This window comes from Rosa rugosa, chromosome 1, assembly GCF_958449725.1.
Source record: "Rosa rugosa chromosome 1, drRosRugo1.1, whole genome shotgun sequence".
NCBI classification, from domain to species: Eukaryota; Viridiplantae; Streptophyta; class Magnoliopsida; order Rosales; family Rosaceae; genus Rosa; species Rosa rugosa.
The window spans coordinates 4,549,157-4,571,678 of NC_084820.1; the positions used below are offsets into that span (position 1 = coordinate 4,549,157).

The 22,522-nt window shown below is 38.6% G+C and overlaps 3 protein-coding genes across 3 annotated transcripts; all 3 read right to left on the reverse strand.

Annotated features, from left to right (window-relative positions):
- Positions 1-240: 240 nt before the first annotated feature.
- LOC133711675 (stachyose synthase-like) lies at positions 241-12,651 on the reverse strand. The gene is made up of 5 exons (XM_062137777.1): positions 11,124-12,651; positions 10,932-11,023; positions 1,561-1,646; positions 1,103-1,470; positions 241-1,010 (listed from the first exon to the last, which is right to left on the reverse strand). The coding sequence occupies exons 1-5, from the start codon at positions 12,270-12,272 to the stop codon at positions 432-434; spliced, it is 2,274 nt and encodes a 757-aa protein (XP_061993761.1). The 5' UTR covers positions 12,273-12,651; the 3' UTR covers positions 241-431.
- Positions 12,652-13,187: 536 nt separating this feature from the next.
- Positions 13,188-20,220, reverse strand: LOC133711670 (putative E3 ubiquitin-protein ligase LIN). Its single transcript, XM_062137772.1, has 14 exons — positions 19,022-20,220; positions 17,865-18,113; positions 17,679-17,764; positions 16,417-17,559; positions 16,177-16,321; positions 15,784-16,038; positions 15,327-15,633; positions 15,106-15,230; positions 14,905-15,021; positions 14,550-14,804; positions 14,297-14,407; positions 14,052-14,198; positions 13,624-13,872; positions 13,188-13,253 (listed from the first exon to the last, which is right to left on the reverse strand). The coding sequence occupies exons 1-14, from the start codon at positions 19,826-19,828 to the stop codon at positions 13,236-13,238; spliced, it is 4,014 nt and encodes a 1,337-aa protein (XP_061993756.1). The 5' UTR covers positions 19,829-20,220; the 3' UTR covers positions 13,188-13,235.
- Positions 20,221-20,343: 123 nt separating this feature from the next.
- LOC133711680 (bark storage protein A) lies at positions 20,344-22,094 on the reverse strand. Its single transcript, XM_062137785.1, has 5 exons — positions 21,717-22,094; positions 21,549-21,616; positions 21,297-21,452; positions 20,911-21,162; positions 20,344-20,824 (listed from the first exon to the last, which is right to left on the reverse strand). The coding sequence occupies exons 1-5, from the start codon at positions 21,946-21,948 to the stop codon at positions 20,486-20,488; spliced, it is 1,047 nt and encodes a 348-aa protein (XP_061993769.1). The 5' UTR covers positions 21,949-22,094; the 3' UTR covers positions 20,344-20,485.
- Positions 22,095-22,522: the final 428 nt, after the last annotated feature.

A 22,522-nucleotide genomic window follows, 5' to 3' on the forward strand; every position in this document is an offset into this window, starting at 1 on the left:
TAGAGGGTTTTACCAGTACCACAATACAATATTTGCCAAAACCACGAGCCAATTTTAGGTTGGTCACACCAGGGAGCTCTGTAATTGCTCTGGCAGCCTCAAAGATCACCAAATTAGATTAATCACCAACTACATAGCTGGCAACTTGCAAACCTATCTAAGAGATACGTACCTATTATCAATTTATCATCCAATCACAGGTATCACATCAAATAGGGGAATGCTTTTACGAGGAAAATGTGAATAGAAATCAAGTGTTTAGGCATCTCACATTTAATAAAGAGAATAAACGATTTGGATACATTGTTAATTGTTTCTCTTCATAGTTGCCAAGTGCCATGTGCCTAACATTTCAATTCCTACGGAAAGAAAAAGAAAAAGAAGGAACATAAACAAAAAGAAGAAAACCTGGACTTGGGTAGGACCTAATATCAAAACACCAAAACCAAATCCGAAACTCCAGCAGCTTCTTCAACCCAAGGAAGATTCAGGGTCAGTTTACCACAGGAAGACCACTCAAAATCCACCTCAGCACCATTCAAACAGAAATTCTTTGGGGACTCACTCGAGTAGGCCAAGAAATTGCCTCCACCTTTAACCTTCATCTTGACACTAGAAGAAACCGAACTAGTATTGTACTCCAACTCTTGGATGGTGCCTCCACTGTTGAACATGTTGGTCAGTCCAATAGGCGCGAATTTAGTGTTGCTGGAGTGGAGATTTTGAACTGGCACAAAGGTGAAAATCTCGAACGAAGATGGTTTGATTGTGATTTGAATTGGATCAGACTTGGGGGTCATGAGGAGGAGTTCATCAGTCTGGTTGAGATAGACCACATACTGTTCAGCCTTGCCCAAATTGGCTGCTTCTTTCTTTTGGTCCCATTCAATTTCAGAAACATGCACTGAACAATGGATTTCCTCATAGCATTCGGGATAGCCTCTGATCTTTTGCTCTTTTGGATCCCAACCAGCCCCTTGGCAGTTGAAAGCTCCAATGACACCAGCATACTGTGGAAAAAGTGATCGCTTGAGTCGCAAGTTATAAATTAATTGGAACAAATATGCTACAAAATGAAGCGACAAGTATAACACATATATACCTTGTTCAAGTTCCAAATTTTGAGAGCGGACTTGCTGTCATTCAAAGGGTTTTTGAAGAGACAGTCCTTAGTTGGAAGGGCAAAATGCTGGCACTTGGGAATGGTTCCATCTGGGTAAGCAAACTTCTTGATGAGATCAAAATCATGACAATCAAGCGAGTCACTCACATACACCGGACCTCCACATATTGCCCGCGATGCTGCATGAAATTGGCCACATGGATGTTCTGATTGGAACATATCCCAATCAGGTTGGATGAACTGACTCATCCACATGCTGTTGTAAGCACAATGGATCATATGAACTCCTTGTAACCAATAAACTGCCATAGGGTCTCCATCTCCACCACGGAACCAAAAGTCATCACCTGAAACACAAGATCAATGGTGCAAACTAGTACAAGTGATCTAGTTAGAAATGAATACAAAACCAATTTTTCAACTTTAGACTTCTTTACCAACTCTTCCAATAGAGATTTGCTTAGTCCCAAGGAAGAAGAAGTCATTGCATTGTTGCATGCTAGAAATAAGTCCAGTCCCATTGAAGTTATGATACGCTCAAAGCAAGCGCATAATTTAACCCTGAAAACATCGTTAGTAGTATAAGCAAATAGGGATCGTTCTATTCCGGGGATTGAGGGTACACCTGTCATTGTCAAAAAAAACAAATAAAGAATTAAAATAATAAAGTAAAAAGTATTATGTACAAAAATAAAATAAAGAATAAAAATATATACAAGTTAATATAAAAAGGGGGGTTTTGAGATTATAGAATTGGAATTAAAATTAAATGAAATAAAGAAAGTGTAAAAACACATATACAAGGGTGGAACACAAGAAACAAAGATCAAAACTACAATCATATGAATGAAATCCAATTACAATTCCTAAAGTTGATTATCTATGTCATGAGAAATAAGTTGACCATGTGAAACATTCGAAGCAAATGATTTCCCATATTTTACTTTCCTTGAATATTTAATCTAAGTGAAAGCACCTAAATTAAACCTATTGAACATGCAATCATAGTCTAGAAAGCTAGCTAATCAAGAACACATTCAATGCATGAAGAACAAAGAAAGGATGTCAACCAAAGTGCACAACCTAGTATGAAAAAGTCCATCTATTTGCAATCCTCCTTAATTGATTTCGACTTTTGTCCAAAGCCTTTACTACTTAAATCTAGCACCAATTACATGCATATATCCTAAGTTGGCCATCAAAGAACACATACATATAAAAGTTTTCCATAATCCAAAATCAATTAAGCAATCTCACATAAGCAACATAAAAATCAACATAAAGAAATCACAATTTTTATTCAAACATAGAAATTGGGCTTAAACTTTGCCCTTAATGTTATTGTTAACTAGAAACAAATTCCTACGAAATTAAATAAGGAAAAAGAATGAATTACACCGTGAGTTGGAGATGGAGATGGAGTGCTTGAAACGTTGAAATCTTGAATCTTGGAAGCAAGCCTTCAAGGTGGACGATGGAGGATATGATATTCCCGGCTCCTTCTTCTTCTTCTTCTTCTTACTTGAAAACGCAGAATTTTGCAACTAGAGAATGGAGAGAAAAATGGAATGGAAATGGAGAGACAAAGAAGATGAAATGGATGAAGGAATGTTATTTAGAGTGAGAGGAGAAGGTGTTTATATAGGGAAGAAAAAGAAGAGTGAAATGATAAATGGAAGAAAAATAATGATAGTGGTTTGTAAAATATGGAAAAGATGGAGTAATGATGAAATGAAAGCAAGGCATGAATGTGCAGAAGTATGGAAGTGATGATGATCTATTGGAGCAGAAAAATATATCCAAGGAAAAAGAGAAAAGCATCTAGCTTTCTTCATGTGGGTAGGAAACATGAACATGTGATGTTGAGCTGTTTTTTTAGATCAGTTTCTGCCCCTTTATTCCTTCAATTATTTCTCCAACAAGCATTCCCAATTTCACTATGACCTCTTCATAAAAAATGTTCCATTATGAGTGTAGATCACCCTGGTAAAATTTCAGATTTTTATTCCATGTGGTTGGGCCGAAAATGCTGCTGGACCTCTTACAGGTCCAGTTTTCCAGTTTTGCTTCTGTAGAAAATTGGGCTGATTGTTTGAAGGCCTTCCACTCAACAAAAGTTCTTGCACTCTTCATAAGAAATGATCCTTGGGCTGTCTAGAATGGATCTGGAAAGTTTCAGCTCATTTGAAGTTCATTTGGTCCGGCGGCCGCTCCTTCTTCCTTGCTTGGCTTGGTTTCTCCTAGCCGGAGTAGGAAAATGTGTAAAATTGACATTTTAGTACATTTCCATTTTTCTCCACCATTTATAGGTAAGTGTGGACCTAATGCTCATTTCACCATCATTTACTCCAATGTACCTAAGAAAATAGAAATTGAGTTAAAAATCGATTCGTTAAGGAATTAACTAAGCAAAATGTGAGGAATTAACTATTAAAATACCACATTAAAATGCTCCTATCAAATTCCCCCACACTTAGCTTTTGCTAGTCCCTTAGCAAAATCAAAAACTAACAAACCAAAAAGACTATGACACAAAACAAAGAAACCAACGAAAAAAATGACTAAGTATGGAAACAAAAACACAAAGACTCAAAGAAACCAAAAACGTAAAACACAAAGCAAAACACAAAGAAAAAAAAAAACATCACACATAAAAGAGTAAATTCAAAGACAAAGACCAAGATGTTGACATCACAAAGACCTCTATTGCCCTTTAACATATTGTCTCAGAAATCTCTTACTTTCACAACACCAAGATTAGCACTCAACCAAGAATCAATGTTAAGCATTCGAGAGTTAATTAAAACATATGATCCACACATACACAAGTAGGACTTGGTTGTAATAATGGTGATTGGGGTTTAGCTTAGCATGCTTCAGACAAGTATGATTCATATCCTCACAAGGTATATCCACTTTTTCTTCTCTCAGATCAAGGCAATGCTTAAAAGCTTATAATCACTCATTTATATGTGAGAGAACATATTTTAAGGCAGTCAAATAGCTCACATATATAAGAAACGAAAAGCACTTTGTGAATATAATTTTTTTTTTTCAAAAGATCTCATGAAGGATATCAACTACTTGCACGAATGGACCCAAGCCATAGGTTCAACTCTTGTAACTCATCTCCACATCAAAGGCTGTCCCATCTTAAGGATCAAGAAGGTCCTCTCAAAGGTTGTAATGGGGCTAAGGCTCAAGGTTTAAAGAAATGAAAGGTAAGGATTATCAAAGTGTCCTAAAAACCTAGTAGAGCTCATATGAATGTATAGATCTCGAAATATTTCACCAAGGCATTGCAAAAACGTCACTTCCCCATAGAGGTAATATAAGAGGGCCAAATGTCTTCATGTTGGGCCCAATCTTCAATATAAACTTCCCTTGAACTCTAGTGAAATGGACAAAGGCCAAATTTTTCTGTAGTGGGCCTTCAATTCAAAGCAAACTCCAAAATCACTAAGTATGGGGGATGAAAGTCCATAAACATATATATATATTTTTTTTCTTTTTCTTTTTAGCTGTACACAATTTTTCTCTTTTCTTTTCATTTTTCACGGCTTCAACATATCTTTTTCTTTATGGACAAGTCTATCCCCACACTTGAACTTTCACCTCTTCTCAATCTTCATCCTTAGCACCAAACCCATGTAGTATGTCTCAAAAGATAGCTCCACTAAGTCCTTAGAACAAAGGGTAGGGTTGTAACTATACTAAGCTTCATGGTTAAGGATTTTAAGGGTGATGAACGAAAAGGCTCAAAGTAGGCTCAAAGGGGCTTATCTAGGGGGGTCCCACGACGGGCACAAATGGGGACACAAGTTTATTTGGCAATGGTGGTAATTCCTAGAGAACCTCTATCCCTTCCAGAATCAGGGCCATGTATTGATATCACGTCTCAACAAGCACAAGAGCGAATTCTAGCATTCTCTAGTCCATTAAACTTAATCTATGGCAAGCAGTCAATCAAGATGAAAGAATAATGAGATCATCAAAACATCGCCAAGAAATTAAGAATATATTTTTCATTTCACTCCAAGAAAAAGGGACATGGTTCAATTATCTCACATGGCTTTATGAATCACACCTCATCTTAACATGCTCATATTCTGTACCAAGGTCATGCAATCCATATCCACTACAAGGCACACATTTTTCATATATCTCAATTAACCAAAGAATACCATGTTTAAAATCATCTCAATGTTGTGATCCTCTTTTAGTCATGATTTCAGAGATATAGAATCATCCCAGACAGTTGAAAGGCATCCTAAGACTCAAAACAAAAACAAAAGCAACGAAATTTTTTATTTTTCTGACATTTTTCGATTTTTTTTTTTTTTTGTTTTGTTTTCTTTTTATGACAAAAACTAACTACAAGCATTAATCCTTCCCCCCACACTTAAATCATACATTGTCCTCAATGTTAAACAAGTTAGAGCATGCAATGAACAATTATCATGTGAATGGAATGATTAACTCAAGAAAACCTAAAAACAAAAACTAAAAACGCAAATAACAAAGATACAATCAGAAAATAGTAATAGAGGAGATAGAGTTTAAGAGAGCAAATCTGCGTTGATGGCTCCTCCACAGCTACGGTTGAGATGGGTTGCCTCCCATGCAGCGCTTAATGTTTAAAGTCTTTCAGCCTAGACTTGTACCTCCATTTACTCCTTTGGAGGAGCGGTATGCGGGCGAGTGGCAGCCTTCTTGCTGGTTTCAGCCTTCGGAGGAGGGTTCTGATGGAGTGACATAAATAATAAAAAAAAACGGGGGAGGCAAGGTTCGAAACCTTAACCTGCTACACGAAACCTTTGTCCCCAACCACTGGAGCACAAGCTGTGCTTAATATAATGTGTACAAATTTTATACTTATTATGTCATAAACGAACATAATAAAAATAAACGAGAGGCGAGGTTCGAACCTCAGACCTCTTGTACACGAACTTTACACTCAACCACTCGAGCACGGCTGCTCACGTTATTATCCATACCAATCCTTTTATTTAAACCAACTGTTTCAACTGTTTCAACAATTCGGCACAAAACATCCAAGACTGTTGCAGAAACCCAGCCCAACTCATCCAAAACTGTTTCAGAAACTCGGCCCATCATGTCCAAAACTGTTTCTGAAACTCAGCCCATCAGGTCCAAAACTGTTTCTGAAACTCGGCCCATCAGGTCCAAAACTGTTTCTGAAACTCGGCCCATCAGGCCTCCACCCACAGCTACAGTGATGCCTTGATCCGAGACAGGCCCAAGTACGGCCCACTTGTGTCACGGCTTATCCCTTCCGTGATTTACGGCAGTCAAATCTGCTTTCGGCTACAGCTGTCTGCCACAGCGCCTCGAGATTCCCTCGGTCCCCTTACACGCTCTCCACGCGCCAACAACTTTTCCGGGTTTCAGGGCGACTTTAATCCAACGCGTAGAATGAATCACAGGAATCGTCCATCCAACGATGGAGATCTGCTCACCTCGCTCTATAAATAGGTGCATTCTGAGGGCGCAACTGTTCACTCCAAAGGAACGAAAATCTCTCCTGAGTTCCAGCCCCTCTCTCCCAACTCTTCAGCTTTTCCTCTTCTTTCAAAACTCAAAATATTTCTTCTTCGATTCAATCCTTCTCTTCTGATCTTCTCTCCCATCTAGTTGATTCAATCCCATCTTTCCTCTGAACTTTCAGATCTCCAACACACCATCATCATCCTTAATCCCTTTAACAACAACTCCTTCAAACACTTGACAACTTTACTCTTCGATCTTCACATCCCCTCAACCCATCACCATGGAACCACGAACTCTGCAACTGATGGAGCTACAAACCCAGCAACAAATCGAGGATGGAGGAAACAACCAAGCAGCCGGGAGTAGTGCCAACACAGATTTCTGGCGAAGCCGTGCCAGGTGGGTTCCTACTCCAGATCAAATAAGGATCCTCAAGGATCTTTACTACGACAAGGGAGTTAAGCGCCCAACTACAGAGCATATTCACGAGATCTGTCTCCAGCTGAACCAGTATGGACATGTTGAGGGCAAGAACATTTATTTTTGGTTCCAGAATGTCAGGGCTCGAGAGAAGCAGATGAAGAGGTGCAATCAGGCTGCTCAAGTGCCCATGGGAACTAGTTCTCCTGGTACTGGTGGATCCATTGATCTCAATTTTGGGTCCACTGGTTCTACTGGTGCTGGTGGATCCATCGACATCAATTTTGGGCCAGCTGGTGGATCCATTGACATCAATTTTGGGTCCACTAGTTCTACTGATGATGGTAGATCCATTAATCTCAACTTTGGTTCCACCGATTCTACTGGTAATGAATGATTTCTTGATTTAAAATTTGTTTCATATTCTTCCTCACACTTCAACACTAATACCAGTACAACTCTTTTGGCACAACAGGAGGACAAACATCCCAGCAACAACGAGGAGGAGATCACCAGGAGATTGAAACCCTTCCATTGTTCCCCATGCATGGTGAGGACATCTTGGGCATCATGAAGACTACTTCCGAGGGAGGTAGCGGTTATGGCGGTGGCTCTCACATTTCCCTTGAGCTCAGCCTCAACTCCTACAGAGATGCAGACATGGCTTAGTATAGAGTATTATTATTATTATTATTATTATTATTTTTATATTTTTTATTATTATTATTATTATTATTATTTATTTATTTATTATTTTTTTTTTTTTTTGTAAATAGCTGAAATTAATAAGACTGAATGAATGCATTTTTTTTTTTTTTTTTTTTTATTATTATTTTTTTTTTAATTTTTTTTATTATTATTATTAAAAATATAGGACTCAAAAATATTTATAGGACACAAAATGAAAGACAAAAATATTTATAGGATTCAAAATGAAAGACAAAAATATAAATCCCTTCCCCCACACTTAAATATTGCATTATCCTCAATGTAATCAATTAAAAGCATGCAATGAAATAAGTAAGCATATAGTGATGGAATTTACGAAAATAACTACTAAAACAAAAAGAAAATGGAGGAGTAAAAGGGGAAGAGAAAGCAAATCTGATTATATTCTGAATTGGGTTGCCTCCCAAGCAGCGCTTGTATTTTACGTCTTGCAGCCAGACGGTACCTACATTAAATAAAGTTAGTAACTTAATATTAACAAAGAAATACAAAAAAAATATAAACAAGTAACTATGAATTACAAACTACAAGTATAATTAACAAGTATTTTGTACACAAGACACAAGTTAGGTACACAAGTGAGTAAAAAAAAAAACATGAAAAATATTTACACAAATGTTTTTTTTTTTTTTTTACCTTAGTGTATCACAACATTTTGTTACATTTTCTTTTGTCATAAATATTATTGATATCAAATCTAATTCCAAGCGGTAAATCAAGTGGACGTGCGGCCCAAGTATAGTCGTCTAGACACAAAGTCCCTCCTACATCCGTTGGGCAACCTTACTGAAATGGCCAGGTAGGGGAGGGTGAACACGAGAGGAAAAATCCATTTTGGCATGAGCTAAGCCCATTTATAAGCACTTCTGGATTCAAAAACCCGTCATGAACGTTATCCCCTTCCTAGACACCATCTCACATAGGATATTCTTACTAGGATGTAAAAGGTCCTAAGTGTGTTAGACAGTTCAATGAATGTTAATAAAGGCCGCCCTCAACCTTAAGGGACCTGAACTAGGTACCAATAAGGGGTTTAGGCCAATATTAATAAACACGACTTCACCTATTCCTTCTTTAATTTACAACTCACAATTAAACTCGTATTCAACAATAAAAAAAACAACCTAGTTAATTTAAACTAAGTATCAAACAGTTTATATACAACAATTATAAACAAAAACAAGTGATTTTTCAATCCCCGGCAACGGCGCCAAAAATTGATACGCTCAAAGCAAGCGCATAATTTAACCCTGAAAACATCGTTAGTAGTATAAGCAAATAGGGATCGTTCTATTCCGGGGATTGAGGGTACACCTGTCATTGTCAAAAAAAACAAATAAAGAATTAAAATAATAAAGTAAAAAGTATTATGTACAAAAATAAAATAAAGAATAAAAATATATACAAGTTAATATAAAAAGGGGGGTTTTGAGATTATAGAATTGGAATTAAAATTAAATGAAATAAAGAAAGTGTAAAAACACATATACAAGGGTGGAACACAAGAAACAAAGATCAAAACTACAATCATATGAATGAAATCCAATTACAATTCCTAAAGTTGATTATCTATGTCATGAGAAATAAGTTGACCATGTGAAACATTCGAAGCAAATGATTTCCCATATTTTACTTTCCTTGAATATTTAATCTAAGTGAAAGCACCTAAATTAAACCTATTGAACATGCAATCATAGTCTAGAAAGCTAGCTAATCAAGAACACATTCAATGCATGAAGAACAAAGAAAGGATGTCAACCAAAGTGCACAACCTAGTATGAAAAAGTCCATCTATTTGCAATCCTCCTTAATTGATTTCGACTTTTGTCCAAAGCCTTTACTACTTAAATCTAGCACCAATTACATGCATATATCCTAAGTTGGCCATCAAAGAACACATACATATAAAAGTTTTCCATAATCCAAAATCAATTAAGCAATCTCACATAAGCAACATAAAAATCAACATAAAGAAATCACAATTTTTATTCAAACATAGAAATTGGGCTTAAACTTTGCCCTTAATGTTATTGTTAACTAGAAACAAATTCCTACGAAATTAAATAAGGAAAAAGAATGAATTACACCGTGAGTTGGAGATGGAGATGGAGTGCTTGAAACGTTGAAATCTTGAATCTTGGAAGCAAGCCTTCAAGGTGGACGATGGAGGATATGATATTCCCGGCTCCTTCTTCTTCTTCTTCTTCTTACTTGAAAACGCAGAATTTTGCAACTAGAGAATGGAGAGAAAAATGGAATGGAAATGGAGAGACAAAGAAGATGAAATGGATGAAGGAATGTTATTTAGAGTGAGAGGAGAAGGTGTTTATATAGGGAAGAAAAAGAAGAGTGAAATGATAAATGGAAGAAAAATAATGATAGTGGTTTGTAAAATATGGAAAAGATGGAGTAATGATGAAATGAAAGCAAGGCATGAATGTGCAGAAGTATGGAAGTGATGATGATCTATTGGAGCAGAAAAATATATCCAAGGAAAAAGAGAAAAGCATCTAGCTTTCTTCATGTGGGTAGGAAACATGAACATGTGATGTTGAGCTGTTTTTTTAGATCAGTTTCTGCCCCTTTATTCCTTCAATTATTTCTCCAACAAGCATTCCCAATTTCACTATGACCTCTTCATAAAAAATGTTCCATTATGAGTGTAGATCACCCTGGTAAAATTTCAGATTTTTATTCCATGTGGTTGGGCCGAAAATGCTGCTGGACCTCTTACAGGTCCAGTTTTCCAGTTTTGCTTCTGTAGAAAATTGGGCTGATTGTTTGAAGGCCTTCCACTCAACAAAAGTTCTTGCACTCTTCATAAGAAATGATCCTTGGGCTGTCTAGAATGGATCTGGAAAGTTTCAGCTCATTTGAAGTTCATTTGGTCCGGCGGCCGCTCCTTCTTCCTTGCTTGGCTTGGTTTCTCCTAGCCGGAGTAGGAAAATGTGTAAAATTGACATTTTAGTACATTTCCATTTTTCTCCACCATTTATAGGTAAGTGTGGACCTAATGCTCATTTCACCATCATTTACTCCAATGTACCTAAGAAAATAGAAATTGAGTTAAAAATCGATTCGTTAAGGAATTAACTAAGCAAAATGTGAGGAATTAACTATTAAAATACCACATTAAAATGCTCCTATCAAGTTATTTACAAGGGAAGAAGTAAGCCCCTTGTAATATGCCTTTGGAAGCTCCAGACGGCCTCCGTGTTCCTCACATAAAAACTCAAGACTCTGCATATAGAAGAAACTCGTATGAACAACTGGTGTACATAGTTAAAATATAAGACAGCATAATTACCAAATTAAAATGGTGTTTATGAAGATCCCTTACATGAATAACGTCCACTTTGACTCCTGTTATACCAACTTCAGAAAGATAGGAGTGCATAGAATTGAAGAAATCGTCAGCTTGATCAGGATGAACAAGTCCAATGCCACCCTCTATGAGTTTCACCACAGCAAGATCAGTCATCGACCCGTCGAGTCCAGAAGAGACATTAACAGCAGTGACCTTTGCATTGAGATGGGTTGCGCCGGGCTTTACACCACCCCAGGCACCACAAAGAGCATGCCATACATAAATATCATCCAAACCCTTATATTTGGTTCTCAAGTCGCTTGTGAAAGCCTTCATTCCACCATAGCTTCCACAGCCATTGGTAGAAGCAGAACCACTGATTTTTTCTTCTTCAGCAATCATCACATCCAACTCTTGCTTAGGCTTCTGCCATTGTGTTTTGAACTCGGACAAATCAGTGACTCCTGATTGAATGGCCCTGTCACGAGCCTTCTCAATATCCTCAACTTCAAGTGCCTTGGCTATCAACTTCTTCTGCCTGTTGGAATCATATGAAGGAGCGTTAGGATCCAACAAAGATCCTCCTTTGTAGTTCCTAAACTTGTCACACTCCTCAAACCTGTGAAGCCTACCAGTCATTTGAGTCCCACCAAGGATTAGTTGTGAGTCCTCATTCGGGTTTTCGTCACTGTCAAAATTGATACTTTGCCAGCCATCATCAATGATGATAAACCTTGGGGGAACACCGGCTTCAACAAATTCCTTGACCCCATGGAAAACACCAACAGGTTCTACAGTTAAATAGAAGGCATCCCAAGTGCACCAACCAAACCTGTCAACTAAACTTGGGACTGTTTTCTCTTCTAGGAGCCTAAAGGTATTGAGATGAACCCTAAGAGCACTATAGGCCTCTTTCATCAAGGTGTAGGGATTATCAGAAGCATGAACATAAGCGATGGCATCAAAATATGAAGTTTTCACTTCGGTACAACCACTCTCAGCAAAGATAATGACATGACCATCAGGACCAGGTAGAAGAGCAGACCTGAATTTGTCTTCAATGATCGGTATGATTATGACATAGGACTTGATTTCAGGGATATCTAAGAGCACCCATTGTGTCTCCACCTGCAAATCCGACCCAGACTTGAACCTAAACCCATTGTATCTAAGAGCACCCATTATTCCCAACCCACATGGTAGACCACCATGGTTTGAACCTAAAGATGCTAAGGAAATCCCTGTTACTGAACCTACCCAAGGAGTTGGTCAACTTATCAGAAGGCTCCTCCTTATTGAACGCAAGAAACCCTGCCTTGTGAGACAAGGCACAGACGCGTCGGACCAGATGAGATGGAACATCAGAACAAGAAGAAGGTTGGCAGATTGAATGAAAGGGACTGAGAGTGACATTGGTTGGAACTTCAGAGAGCAGTGGAACACCTTTCACACTCAACTTTCCATCAGACGAGTCGAAGTAGAGTTCCGAACTTGCACAATGGAACAAATTTCGAATTGGATTAACAGGTTCATTAGGGGGTGCCATGAGCCGATGGAAACAGAGAAATGAAGAAGAAGACTTGGAGAACCTTGGTTTGAATGTGTGGGATGGAAGAAAACCCGGAACATAGTGACCCTATATGCTTTACATTGATGACTGATCTTTTGGTTCTTGGCATCTTTTGCTTTCTCTCTGTTTTAGTGCAAGAGGCACCTCATTAGATTGAAAGACAAACCGAATGGCTTATCCAACAGTACATGGAATAGAAAGCAACCGAAACCGACTGGTTCTATATAAGCAGAACCGATCGGAGAGAGACAAATTGAAATCATCTAACCTCAGAATTCAGTGTACTTGAAAATGAACCAGCATTGCAATCTTGTCCAGGACTAGGCATTGGTATTGAACATGTTACATCTTACATTTAATATTAGTATCTGTACACAGCTACAAAAAGCCGAATTACAATGCAATGGTTTACATTTGATATGTTTTTATTTTGGTTGAAGCAATATATATTTTCCTATAAGGCTTTTAAACAAAGAAGAAATATTATTGCAAAGAATTTCATCTAAAAAATCATCTAGTATCTTCAGCTGCTCCTCCACCCCAATAATATTGGGGTCCAAATCTACCAAGTCCTCTTAGCTTAGTCCCCATGCCTGCAAATCAGTAGAGGATATATTATCCGAGTCATTCTTGTTACTATCCCAATTCATCATCTCAGATAGCAAATCTATGGTTTTTTATAACTTGTTCTGTACACACCCACATCACATAATGAAGGCTTCATCATGGAAAAGACCAAAAAACCAATGTACATCTGCTTAGCACTCAGCAGATATACCTACATTTTAACACGTGTAAACATGCCTACACATACAGAAATGCATAGTCATGACTCATGAATACTTATGTGCTTGTTTGCCCATGTCATATGGATATGATTTCTATGTGAAACTAACTTAATATCTTATTTTGGTCGAAAACTCGAAATTCAAAGACTGAAATGAAAAGGAAAAAATTAGTTACCTGGATTCGGCCATCAGATGTTCCAGTGACCAAAACTTCCTCATTGGGATCAATAGCCAAGGAAAGAACCTTACAGTTTGTGCCAGTTTGTAGTGTGTCTATTATTTTGTTCTGCTTCTCCCTATCCCAAATTTCCACACATCCTCCTTTACCTCCCAAATAGATCAGTTCCGAGCTTATTGCCATAGCCCGCACTTCTAGTGTAGTTGACAGAGACCCAACCAAACTGAAGTTTGCAGCACTCCAAATCTGGACACATAAACATTGAGTACTTCAGTAAACAACTGCAAACAAAAATATGGAAATGTTTCATGACCTTTTAGGTTATATTCGAACTTTGGTTTTTTTTTTTTTTTTTTTTTTATACAGATCTTGTTATGTATAAAAGAGACAGAAAATGCATGGTATTAGATCCTATTGGAGGGTACCTTCACTGCTGCTCCATCCAACGAAGAACCTGCTGCATATATCATTCCACTGTGATACTGAATGCAATGGATAGGATTTGATTTCCCAAGTAATTTCCGGGAGCCGGTTTGAATGGTACTGAGTGTTCCTGTGACCAAATCAATCTCCTGAAAGTTCAAACAAGTGATGACTATCTGTACAATGAGAGAAACAACTATAGCTAGATGCAACTTGCAAACCACCATTATTTGGAGGGATATCTTACCTGAACACTGCTATCATGGCATCCACAATATATTTTCCCATTTACCAGAGCAAAGCACTTTACAGATTTGCTGGAATTTAACATTTTGGATCCTCCGCTCCATGAGTGAGCCTGGGAAGAGTAACCAGCAGCACATTAGAAACTGTTGCGTGCCTTTTCTTGCTTCTAAGGTTGAAATGATTACATGGATACCAGAAAAAGTAAAGAGAAGTAAAATGATAATCATGTGAAAAGTTATGATCTCCTTTAGTACCTTGATACCATTGCTTTGTGGAATGAAGCATGAAAAACTATTGGTGACGGCCAGATTATGAACTTGATCCTTCATATCATGGACTTCTACACTCTGGATTCCTTCGTTGCTGATAGACCAGACCCTTGTTGTTCTATCTAGTGAGCCACTGTATAGAATCTCCTTTGATTGCAAAATTGCCAAGCTAGTAACTGCCTTTGTATGTTCTCGAATTTCCTGGATTAGATGGAGAATGCTACCTTTACCCGTCCACACCTTCCGAATTCAAAAACAGAATGCCATGAACAGAAAATTACATGGGATGAACATTTCTGGAATAGAATAAATCATAGAAAAAATGGATAAAAATAGTTACCTTTATAGTTCCATCTGAATGGCCAGAAAATATTTTATCCTTGAAACAAACTACTGAAAGAACCTCTCCGTTCTCACTGCAGTCTACTTGAACTAATTCTTTATGATCCCACAATTCCTGTTGTTAAACACAGCAAATTTTGTCATGGCCCTTTTTTGTAGAACAATTATATACAAGAGTATGATGAAGTAATGAACTTACGGCACTAGAGTCTTGCCCATCGGAAAAGACTTTTAGCATTTGAAATGCCAAGGGAGTGTATCTCTTAAGCTCTCTCAGGCCTTTTACGATATCCCTCCTGCAAGAATTTAATTCTTGCATCCCCTCTGAAAATTTAGGAATTGTTACCTCTTTTCCAACTATAAAGTTTTTCCAGGATGATTCAATTTTAACTCAAGCTTTCAAAATGACCTATGCCTTACCAGGATCACGGATGAAGCTGCCCAACGCCAGCAAAGCAAGTGCTTTGTCTTCAGTATCCTTGGCAGACTTGAATATTGATATGAACCGTTTAATCAAGCACAGCCGAGCTGCTCCTCGTATTCCTGTATCTGGAAGGGCATTGAGCATGTGTACGAGCCATGTGGCTGACACAAAGCATGCAGAACATAATTCTGAGATTCTGCTCTTCAATCCTTCTGCCAAGGCCTCAAAAAGTAGACCAAACTCGTGGCTTGCTAAAACAAATGCCATTTTTCTTTCCCAGTTATCAGCCGCCTTTTCTTCCTCCTTTTGACATCAGCCAGAAAAATGAAATTATCAGGATATGAATCATATGAAATATAATCAGGTACACAGTATTAAGCAAAGCACAACGAAGTAACTTTTCAGAACTAAGTAATGTGCTGCAAATTTTTCAAACAAACAAAAAAAACTCACAACAGTTTCATCTTCTCCAGAAAAGTTGCTAAGTTGATCCATTCGCACACGTTGTTTATAAATTTTGTCAAGGCCAGCACGTTTTAGAAGGACAGCCCTAGCAAGAGGCTTTCCGGATGTGGTGAACGTCCCTTGCAGTGACATAATGGTCTCAGCAGCAGCGATTTGGGCAGCAGGGACCTCAATATTTCTGAGACATGAGATGAGAGTGTCCATTGCCTCTTCACGGTATATGCTCATCTTTCTCGGCTCTGCCTACAAACCAACAAGTAGTCATTAACTAACTACCACCGGTACAACCAACTAGCCAATTTAGGTAGTTAAATGCAATGACTACTTGCAATTAACAAGCGTATGACTTGATCAATTAAAATTGGACAATGAGATCCAAACCAGAAGATCAAGTTGAAGTAGTAGACTGGCCACAACAGGACAATGGTCTTGAGCAGCAGTCTGTAGATAAATAAGGAGGGTGTGCATTGTACTGAAAGGGCCCTCATCCTTTATGATATGCAGGATTTGTTCATTGAATGTCCTCCTGTCTAACACCAAAGTTAAAATTTGTTGTGCTTGCTTGACTTCAAATGTAATAACAGATGTGAATAGACACAAAGAAGCTTGAGGTAACTTTACCTGTTTAATTTCACTAACTCGGACAAAAAGAGAACTATCTCAAACCGTTCTTCATCCTTTGCACCCATGAAGCTATCTAAAACAGGAGCCAACTCAGCTTTATCAGCTATTGTGTTCCTGCAGTGCCCATCCTGTTGCATACATCTTAATAAGATCCCAATCGCTGCAGTCTTCTCTTCTGCTGATTCAGATTCCAAACTGCTGATTATTCTTTCAAGTGCTTTTTCAGAAGTCACAGTGTTGGCGATTGATTCACTGCCACCAACAATATGCCCCAGTAAAACCACTGCAGCTGATTTAGGCTTTAGACACATATTAGCCAAATCATCATCTCTCTTTCTAATAACCATTAAGAGAGAGTCCACCAGGTCCATCTCTACTAGATTAAGAATGCAATGCCTTAGCAGATATATCAAGACAACAGCCTCCATCAACCCCTTTTTGAAAAGAGCCACAATACATTCCACATCAGAGTCAACCTGGGTTAGTGTCTGAATCACAGCATTGTCTCTTGAACCCAGCTCAGACAAGAGGAAAACTGTAGCTGTTAGAACTCTAGGATCGACCGAATTGAAAAGAACCTCCACGAAACCATTAATAACCGGAGGTTTTGAGAGCATATTCTGAATATCCCATTCCACATTTGCTTCCTGCCAGAAACGCTCAATACGAAGAACAGCCATTTCAGACTCCTTGAGAATTTCTGACATACAAAGATTGGTAATGGCAATTCTTAACTCACTAACTGCACTATCAATAGCAGCTTGGCTTATGACACTGACAGGAGAAGTTGAAGGCATTATGGGTTTCACCATTGGCTCAATCTGTGGGCTTGGATTATCAGATGGGCTGAAGGCTATACCAGGGTTCTGTTCTTGCCAACTTGCAATTAGACGTTTGAGGACATAGTTGGTCTTAGGCAGTTGGGTGCTTTGCAAATTCTGGCGGGTAATTGGGCAGGTTGAGTTTCCTCTATCAAGCCATTCTTGGATGGCTTTTCGCTCATATGTCTGACCAGTCTCAAGTGTCACTGGATCATCAAAAAGGGTACTAGTTATGGGACACACAAAGTCCTTAGGAGGTGTAAATGTTCCACCACCAGATTGGTTTTCAGAATCTGCCATGAGCGGATTTGGAGATGAACTATATACAACAAAAATCCAAATGTTATCAATTGAAATAAACAATATAAAGCTAATGCCAAAAGCAGTAATGGGTGATTTTGATCTTTCAATTTCAGAATGAGATAGGCTGTCACATACCGACTTGATTCTGCGGAAATGGGTTGCTTTAGCTTTTGGATTTGGTTCCGCCTAGAATCAAATAATTCCATTCTTGTGTTGTTTTCCTACAAGACTCGAGATTAGAAACCAAAAAAGTTGCATAGTTATATCCTACAGAACAGCTGTAGAGGTTGTTTCATTTGTTGTTAGTATCGATTCACTCACCTCAATTTCAGCTTCGGAAACCAAAGAGGAATCAAGAGAATGGTCCTCCAAAGAAGATTCTTCCAGCTCAGAATCTGAATTTACATTTGGCGTTGCTCCCAGACTCCATGAGGGTTTGTGGCCAGTGATGATATTATCAAGTGCAACTCTTTGAGGATAAAATGGGGGAGACTTGGGTCTTCTTCTTACACTGCTGCCCCTGCTGAACGATTCAACTGAAACTGAATTTTCTGCTTCAGCCCAAATCGGCTGCGGGTTTTAAGAAGCAAAAGTGAATGGGATTCACAGAAATGTCAAAACTGTAGAAAATGACAAGTTGACTACAAAAGTCAAGAATCCAGTGGGTACACACATCCCATTCCAGTTGTACTATTAAAGGAAAATGAAGCTAATGATGCCAGACATTCTTTCCTTTCCTGAGCTACTTTGGAAAACCCCATACCAGAGAATATAGCTCATTGGCACAAAGAATCCAACAAACACAAACAAGAAGAAGATAATAGAAATCATTTTAAAGAAGAGCTTTTGTGGTTAATTCCTATGTAAGAATTAGTCATCAGCAACAACATCTCATATGATTTTGTTTTATAGAGTGGCCTACCTAATGCATAGTTTTATTGAGTGGGACAATTTCAATTTAGGTACACGTGGGAGTTGGTGTGTGACAAAAACAATTAGTCCTAATACTAATCAAAATGATTATTGATAATAAGACAAATCTTGTTTTTGTCTTGAACCACTATCCGGTTAATAATGTTAAAAATCACCATAAAGTAAAGAAGTTAAAACAAGTGCAATTTTTAAACCTACTTGGCTACTTCCACAGCAAAGAAGTTAAAGTGGGTAACACATAAATCAAAACTGAAACTCAACCATAACATGAAACACTAAAAATGATTTTAACCCCTTTTCAAAAAAAAAAAAAAAAAGAAAGAAAAAGTAGGAAAAAAAAAAAAAAAAAAAACTTGAAAAAGCAGAATTATTTAAAAAAGATATAGTAAACAAAATATTTAATCAGCTTAGCAAAGAGCAAGACCCAGAGACAAAGAAAAAGGCCAATACCCAGAACAAAAGAGCTCGATCCATTCAACACAAACAAACAGTTATAATTTCAATAAAACAAAACCTAAAGTTTGAAAAGAGAAAGAATTGATTACATTGTACCGTCCGTTTTCAAATCCGGCTTCATCTTCTCCGGTGCTCCGATCATCATACCGGAACTCATCACTTCCTTCACTCAATTCCAACACCACAGCCGGCGGATCAATCACTCTTCCTCCATCTTTATTCTCCAAAACCTCCCTGAAATACTCACTGAAAACCCTACAATTCTCATCCAAAACCCTCTCGTAGCTGCTCTCCAGCTCCTTCAGCCCCGCCGTCTGGTTCCCGCTCATCTTCGACAGCGAATTCGACCCCGCCGGAAACGCCACCGACATGTCGTTGATCGAAACGTCGTCGTCGTTTTCGTAGCTGACATTTGGGGACAGAGGCGGCAGAATCTGCGATCGCCGGCGATTGTACCACTGGAGAACCGGGAGGAGGTGGATGAGGAAGAGCTCCTCGAACAGCACCGGAGCCAATTCCGTCCGGGCGAGCGCCGGCTCGGATCGGAAGATCTCGAGGATGCAGACGGAGGCGTCGATCGAGCGGCGGCAGAGGCCGTAGATGAGGGAGAGGAGGAGCGAGGAGAAGGGGCTTTTGGGCCCGGAGAGGAGGAGCTTCTCACAGAGGCGGAGGGAGGAGGTCCGGACGGCTGCGCTGGATTCGGCGATGGCGTTTTCTAGGGTTTCCTCGGCGAGGTTGAGGGATTTAATAGCCGCGGTTTGGCTGGAACCCAACGGTGGCGGGAGCCTGCGGCGGAGCGTGGAGAAGAGGTGGCGGCGGAGCTCCGATTGCGAAAGTGTTTCGGAGACGAAAGCCGCCGTGTGGCATAGAATCTGTGATGAACTAGTTGTGGTCATCACTCATCACTGTGCTTTGAGAGTTTTCAACTTTCAATTTTGGGGTTTGTAACGGAAATAAAAGTGGCGGGAAAGAATCTTCAAGACGGCGTCGAGGGACAAAACGGTCATGTGTTTTCGAACTGTTTGTGGAAATCTCACAGCAAATGTAACTCATTTTGAGCAGAACTCTAGGGATGAAGAGGTCCATGGTTTAATATTATTATATGCCGCCCCGGCCGGCTTCACTGTTGATTTTGATTATCAGTCGTAATCAATCAATTCACTAAAGGGTAACTTGAAACTTGTTCTTGTTCTTCCATTTGGCATAGGTTGTTCAATGAAGATGAATAAACTATAGAGATACGCGGCCATTCTTTGGCTACAGTCTGCAGACTGCAGTGTGTCTGGATGGCGAAAGTTAGTAGGAAGGTGCATCCCTAACTTTAAGATGTAACACTGATTTGTAAGAGAGCAATATTCATTGGTTTCATAATACAACAATGAAGCTTAAAGGTTAGCTGTCATGTACACACTACACAGTTTATTGTTTGTCACTCGTATTGGAGATGCAGCAGATAGGTTGCGATAAAAAATTGTCGCGAAAAAGATGCTTAAACAACTTGATGAAGGATGATACAGTGTAAAAATCAGTGGAGCTGTCGTGTTTTGGTGAAACTAGGAAGACAACAAGGAGATGAATTTGAGCACAACGGTGACTGCATTTTGAGCTGCCAATGATGCGAAAATAGAGGCTTCATTCGACACAGAGGAGCCTCCCCCGGCCAAATCTGATAGTGCCCTAATCACAATGAAAGGTGTCTTTTGCTGTTCACAGACCAGAGCTACTGCAGCACTTTCCATGTCAATTGCAGTGGCATTAAACTTGGAGTTCAAGAATTGTCTATATGCACTATTGTCCACAAACACATTGGCACTGATCCCCCTTTGCACTCTCACCACTATTGGTGCTCTTGGTAAACAAGTAGTATTCACGCAACTCTCTAACTTCAAATCCTGTGAAATTGAATACGAAAATGAATTAGAAATTAACAAATTAACATACACATAGATAAGAGAACATTGTGCCACTAAGTAATTACCAGTAGTTGTTGAGCAAGTGCAAAATATTTTTTGTTTACGGGAACCCAAAAGGCATGCTGCCGAACTTCAGGAGTGCCATAAACTGGGAAGATCTCTTCCGGTTGGTACCATGCATTGTTCAGAAAATTGTCAACAGACTTCTCAGTTTCTGTTTTGTTGTTGAATTCGGAAAATTTTATGTAACCAACATCCCTAGTGTAGTCTCCGAATGACTCCAAGGATAACAAATTATCAGGACCATCCCCAAACCTCTGCATACATCCAAATGACAGAGGAATTGATGATGTGAATGTTAGTACAATTTAAACTAAAGAAACCTTCATATTTGCTATGGTGAGTGAGATTATGTAAAACTTTCATCACAATTGAAAATGTTTAATTGTACCTGCCAATTCCAAAGGCCTGTATGAGCCCAACACTGAGGGATAGTGACATCTCCAATTTGGAGTTGAGGATCTGCATTTCCTGCAATTCCATAGTGCACAACCCCTTTCACCTTGAATAGGGTTAGCAATAATTGAGTTGTTACACCTGCATTAAGCTATTCAAAGGTTTGTGCACCAGTTATTCTCAATATATAATATTGCATTGACCAAGAAACTAAGTAAACCCTACTTAAAGTACTGCATAAACATACCATGCTCAACCCTGTCATAGCAATTACAACACTTTGATTATCCAATCTACCAAATCGAAACCTTCTTCCTGTGAAATTCAGTACAGAAATATCGATTTAAGTCGTACCAATATCAAGCTTGATGCAATATATAAAAACTTCGATGATGGACATTTTAATATATGTTACCTGAAAAATCCAAACTGGGAAGCTTCTGATCAGTCACAAAGCTTGCCGATTGAAGAAGAGGGGTGAGCTCAAAGGAATTTGGTACTATAATACCCAAGTACGGGCCTTTCCTATTCATCCTATCAATCTTTTTCATGGTACTTTGAGAAACTGCACCATCAACTGTTCTAGTGCTAATCCCTAAAACCAATACAATGAAAACCACTAACACCATCTTCAAATGGCTCTCCATCTCTATCTCTCCCTCTAAATTACTCTAATCAATACCCAAAAGCTGATGACCCTTGTAGATCGACTTGCATTGGCCACTGGCACATTTATATACAATGGTTTGATTAAAAATCAATAGATGTGAAAGATAGCTAGCTAGATTCAAAGACTTCAATATTTCACATTAGAAAAGGAGAGGTATCAAGGTTGAAGATTCTTAATTAGCATTGGTCTATGTAGAAGGGTCAACTCTAGGAATCAATGTCATGGTACCTAGTCTGTTCTATATGATTAGTCAAAACATAGGGATGGCCACAGAATTAGTTCAGCATTTGATACATATATAGTACGTAGAATTTTACTCCAATACTCCAAACCAATCCATAGACTTCTAAAACTCTGTTTGAATGGCCTACCTAGGTGTTATATATAAATTAGATCAAAGTAATCTAAATTTATAAGACAAGATTAAAACACCGGTGCTTTTGAAAGAGCTAGAAATTGCTAAAGACTCGCTGTGGTGTTCTATATTGTTAAGGGTGGATTAAAGTTTTAATTGTTGAGATTAGATTAAACTGATAAGAAATTAAGCGACT

Excerpts from the sequence above, each read along its gene's own strand:
- LOC133711675 (XM_062137777.1), bottom strand. The coding sequence starts at position 12,272 with ATGGGTGCTCTTAGATACAATGGGTTTAGGTTCAAGTCTGGGTCGGAT. Across the intron at positions 11,024-11,123 it reads TCAAAGTGGACGTTATTCAT|AGTCTTGAGTTTTTATGTGA; the intron begins GTAAGGGATCTT and ends TTCTATATGCAG. Across the intron at positions 1,647-10,931 it reads TCTTCCCTTGTAAATAACTT|CAATGGGACTGGACTTATTT; the intron begins GATAGGAGCATT and ends GTATCATAACTT.
- LOC133711670 (XM_062137772.1), bottom strand. The coding sequence starts at position 19,828 with ATGACCACAACTAGTTCATCACAGATTCTATGCCACACGGCGGCTTTC. Across the intron at positions 14,199-14,296 it reads GCCATGATAGCAGTGTTCAG|GAGATTGATTTGGTCACAGG; the intron begins GTAAGATATCCC and ends TTGAACTTTCAG. Across the intron at positions 13,873-14,051 it reads TGGATGGAGCAGCAGTGAAG|ATTTGGAGTGCTGCAAACTT; the intron begins GTACCCTCCAAT and ends TTATGTGTCCAG.
- LOC133711680 (XM_062137785.1), bottom strand. The coding sequence starts at position 21,948 with ATGGAGAGCCATTTGAAGATGGTGTTAGTGGTTTTCATTGTATTGGTT. Across the intron at positions 21,617-21,716 it reads TCCCAGTTTGGATTTTTCAG|GAAGAAGGTTTCGATTTGGT; the intron begins GTAACATATATT and ends TGAATTTCACAG. Across the intron at positions 21,163-21,296 it reads CAGGCCTTTGGAATTGGCAG|AGGTTTGGGGATGGTCCTGA; the intron begins GTACAATTAAAC and ends GGATGTATGCAG.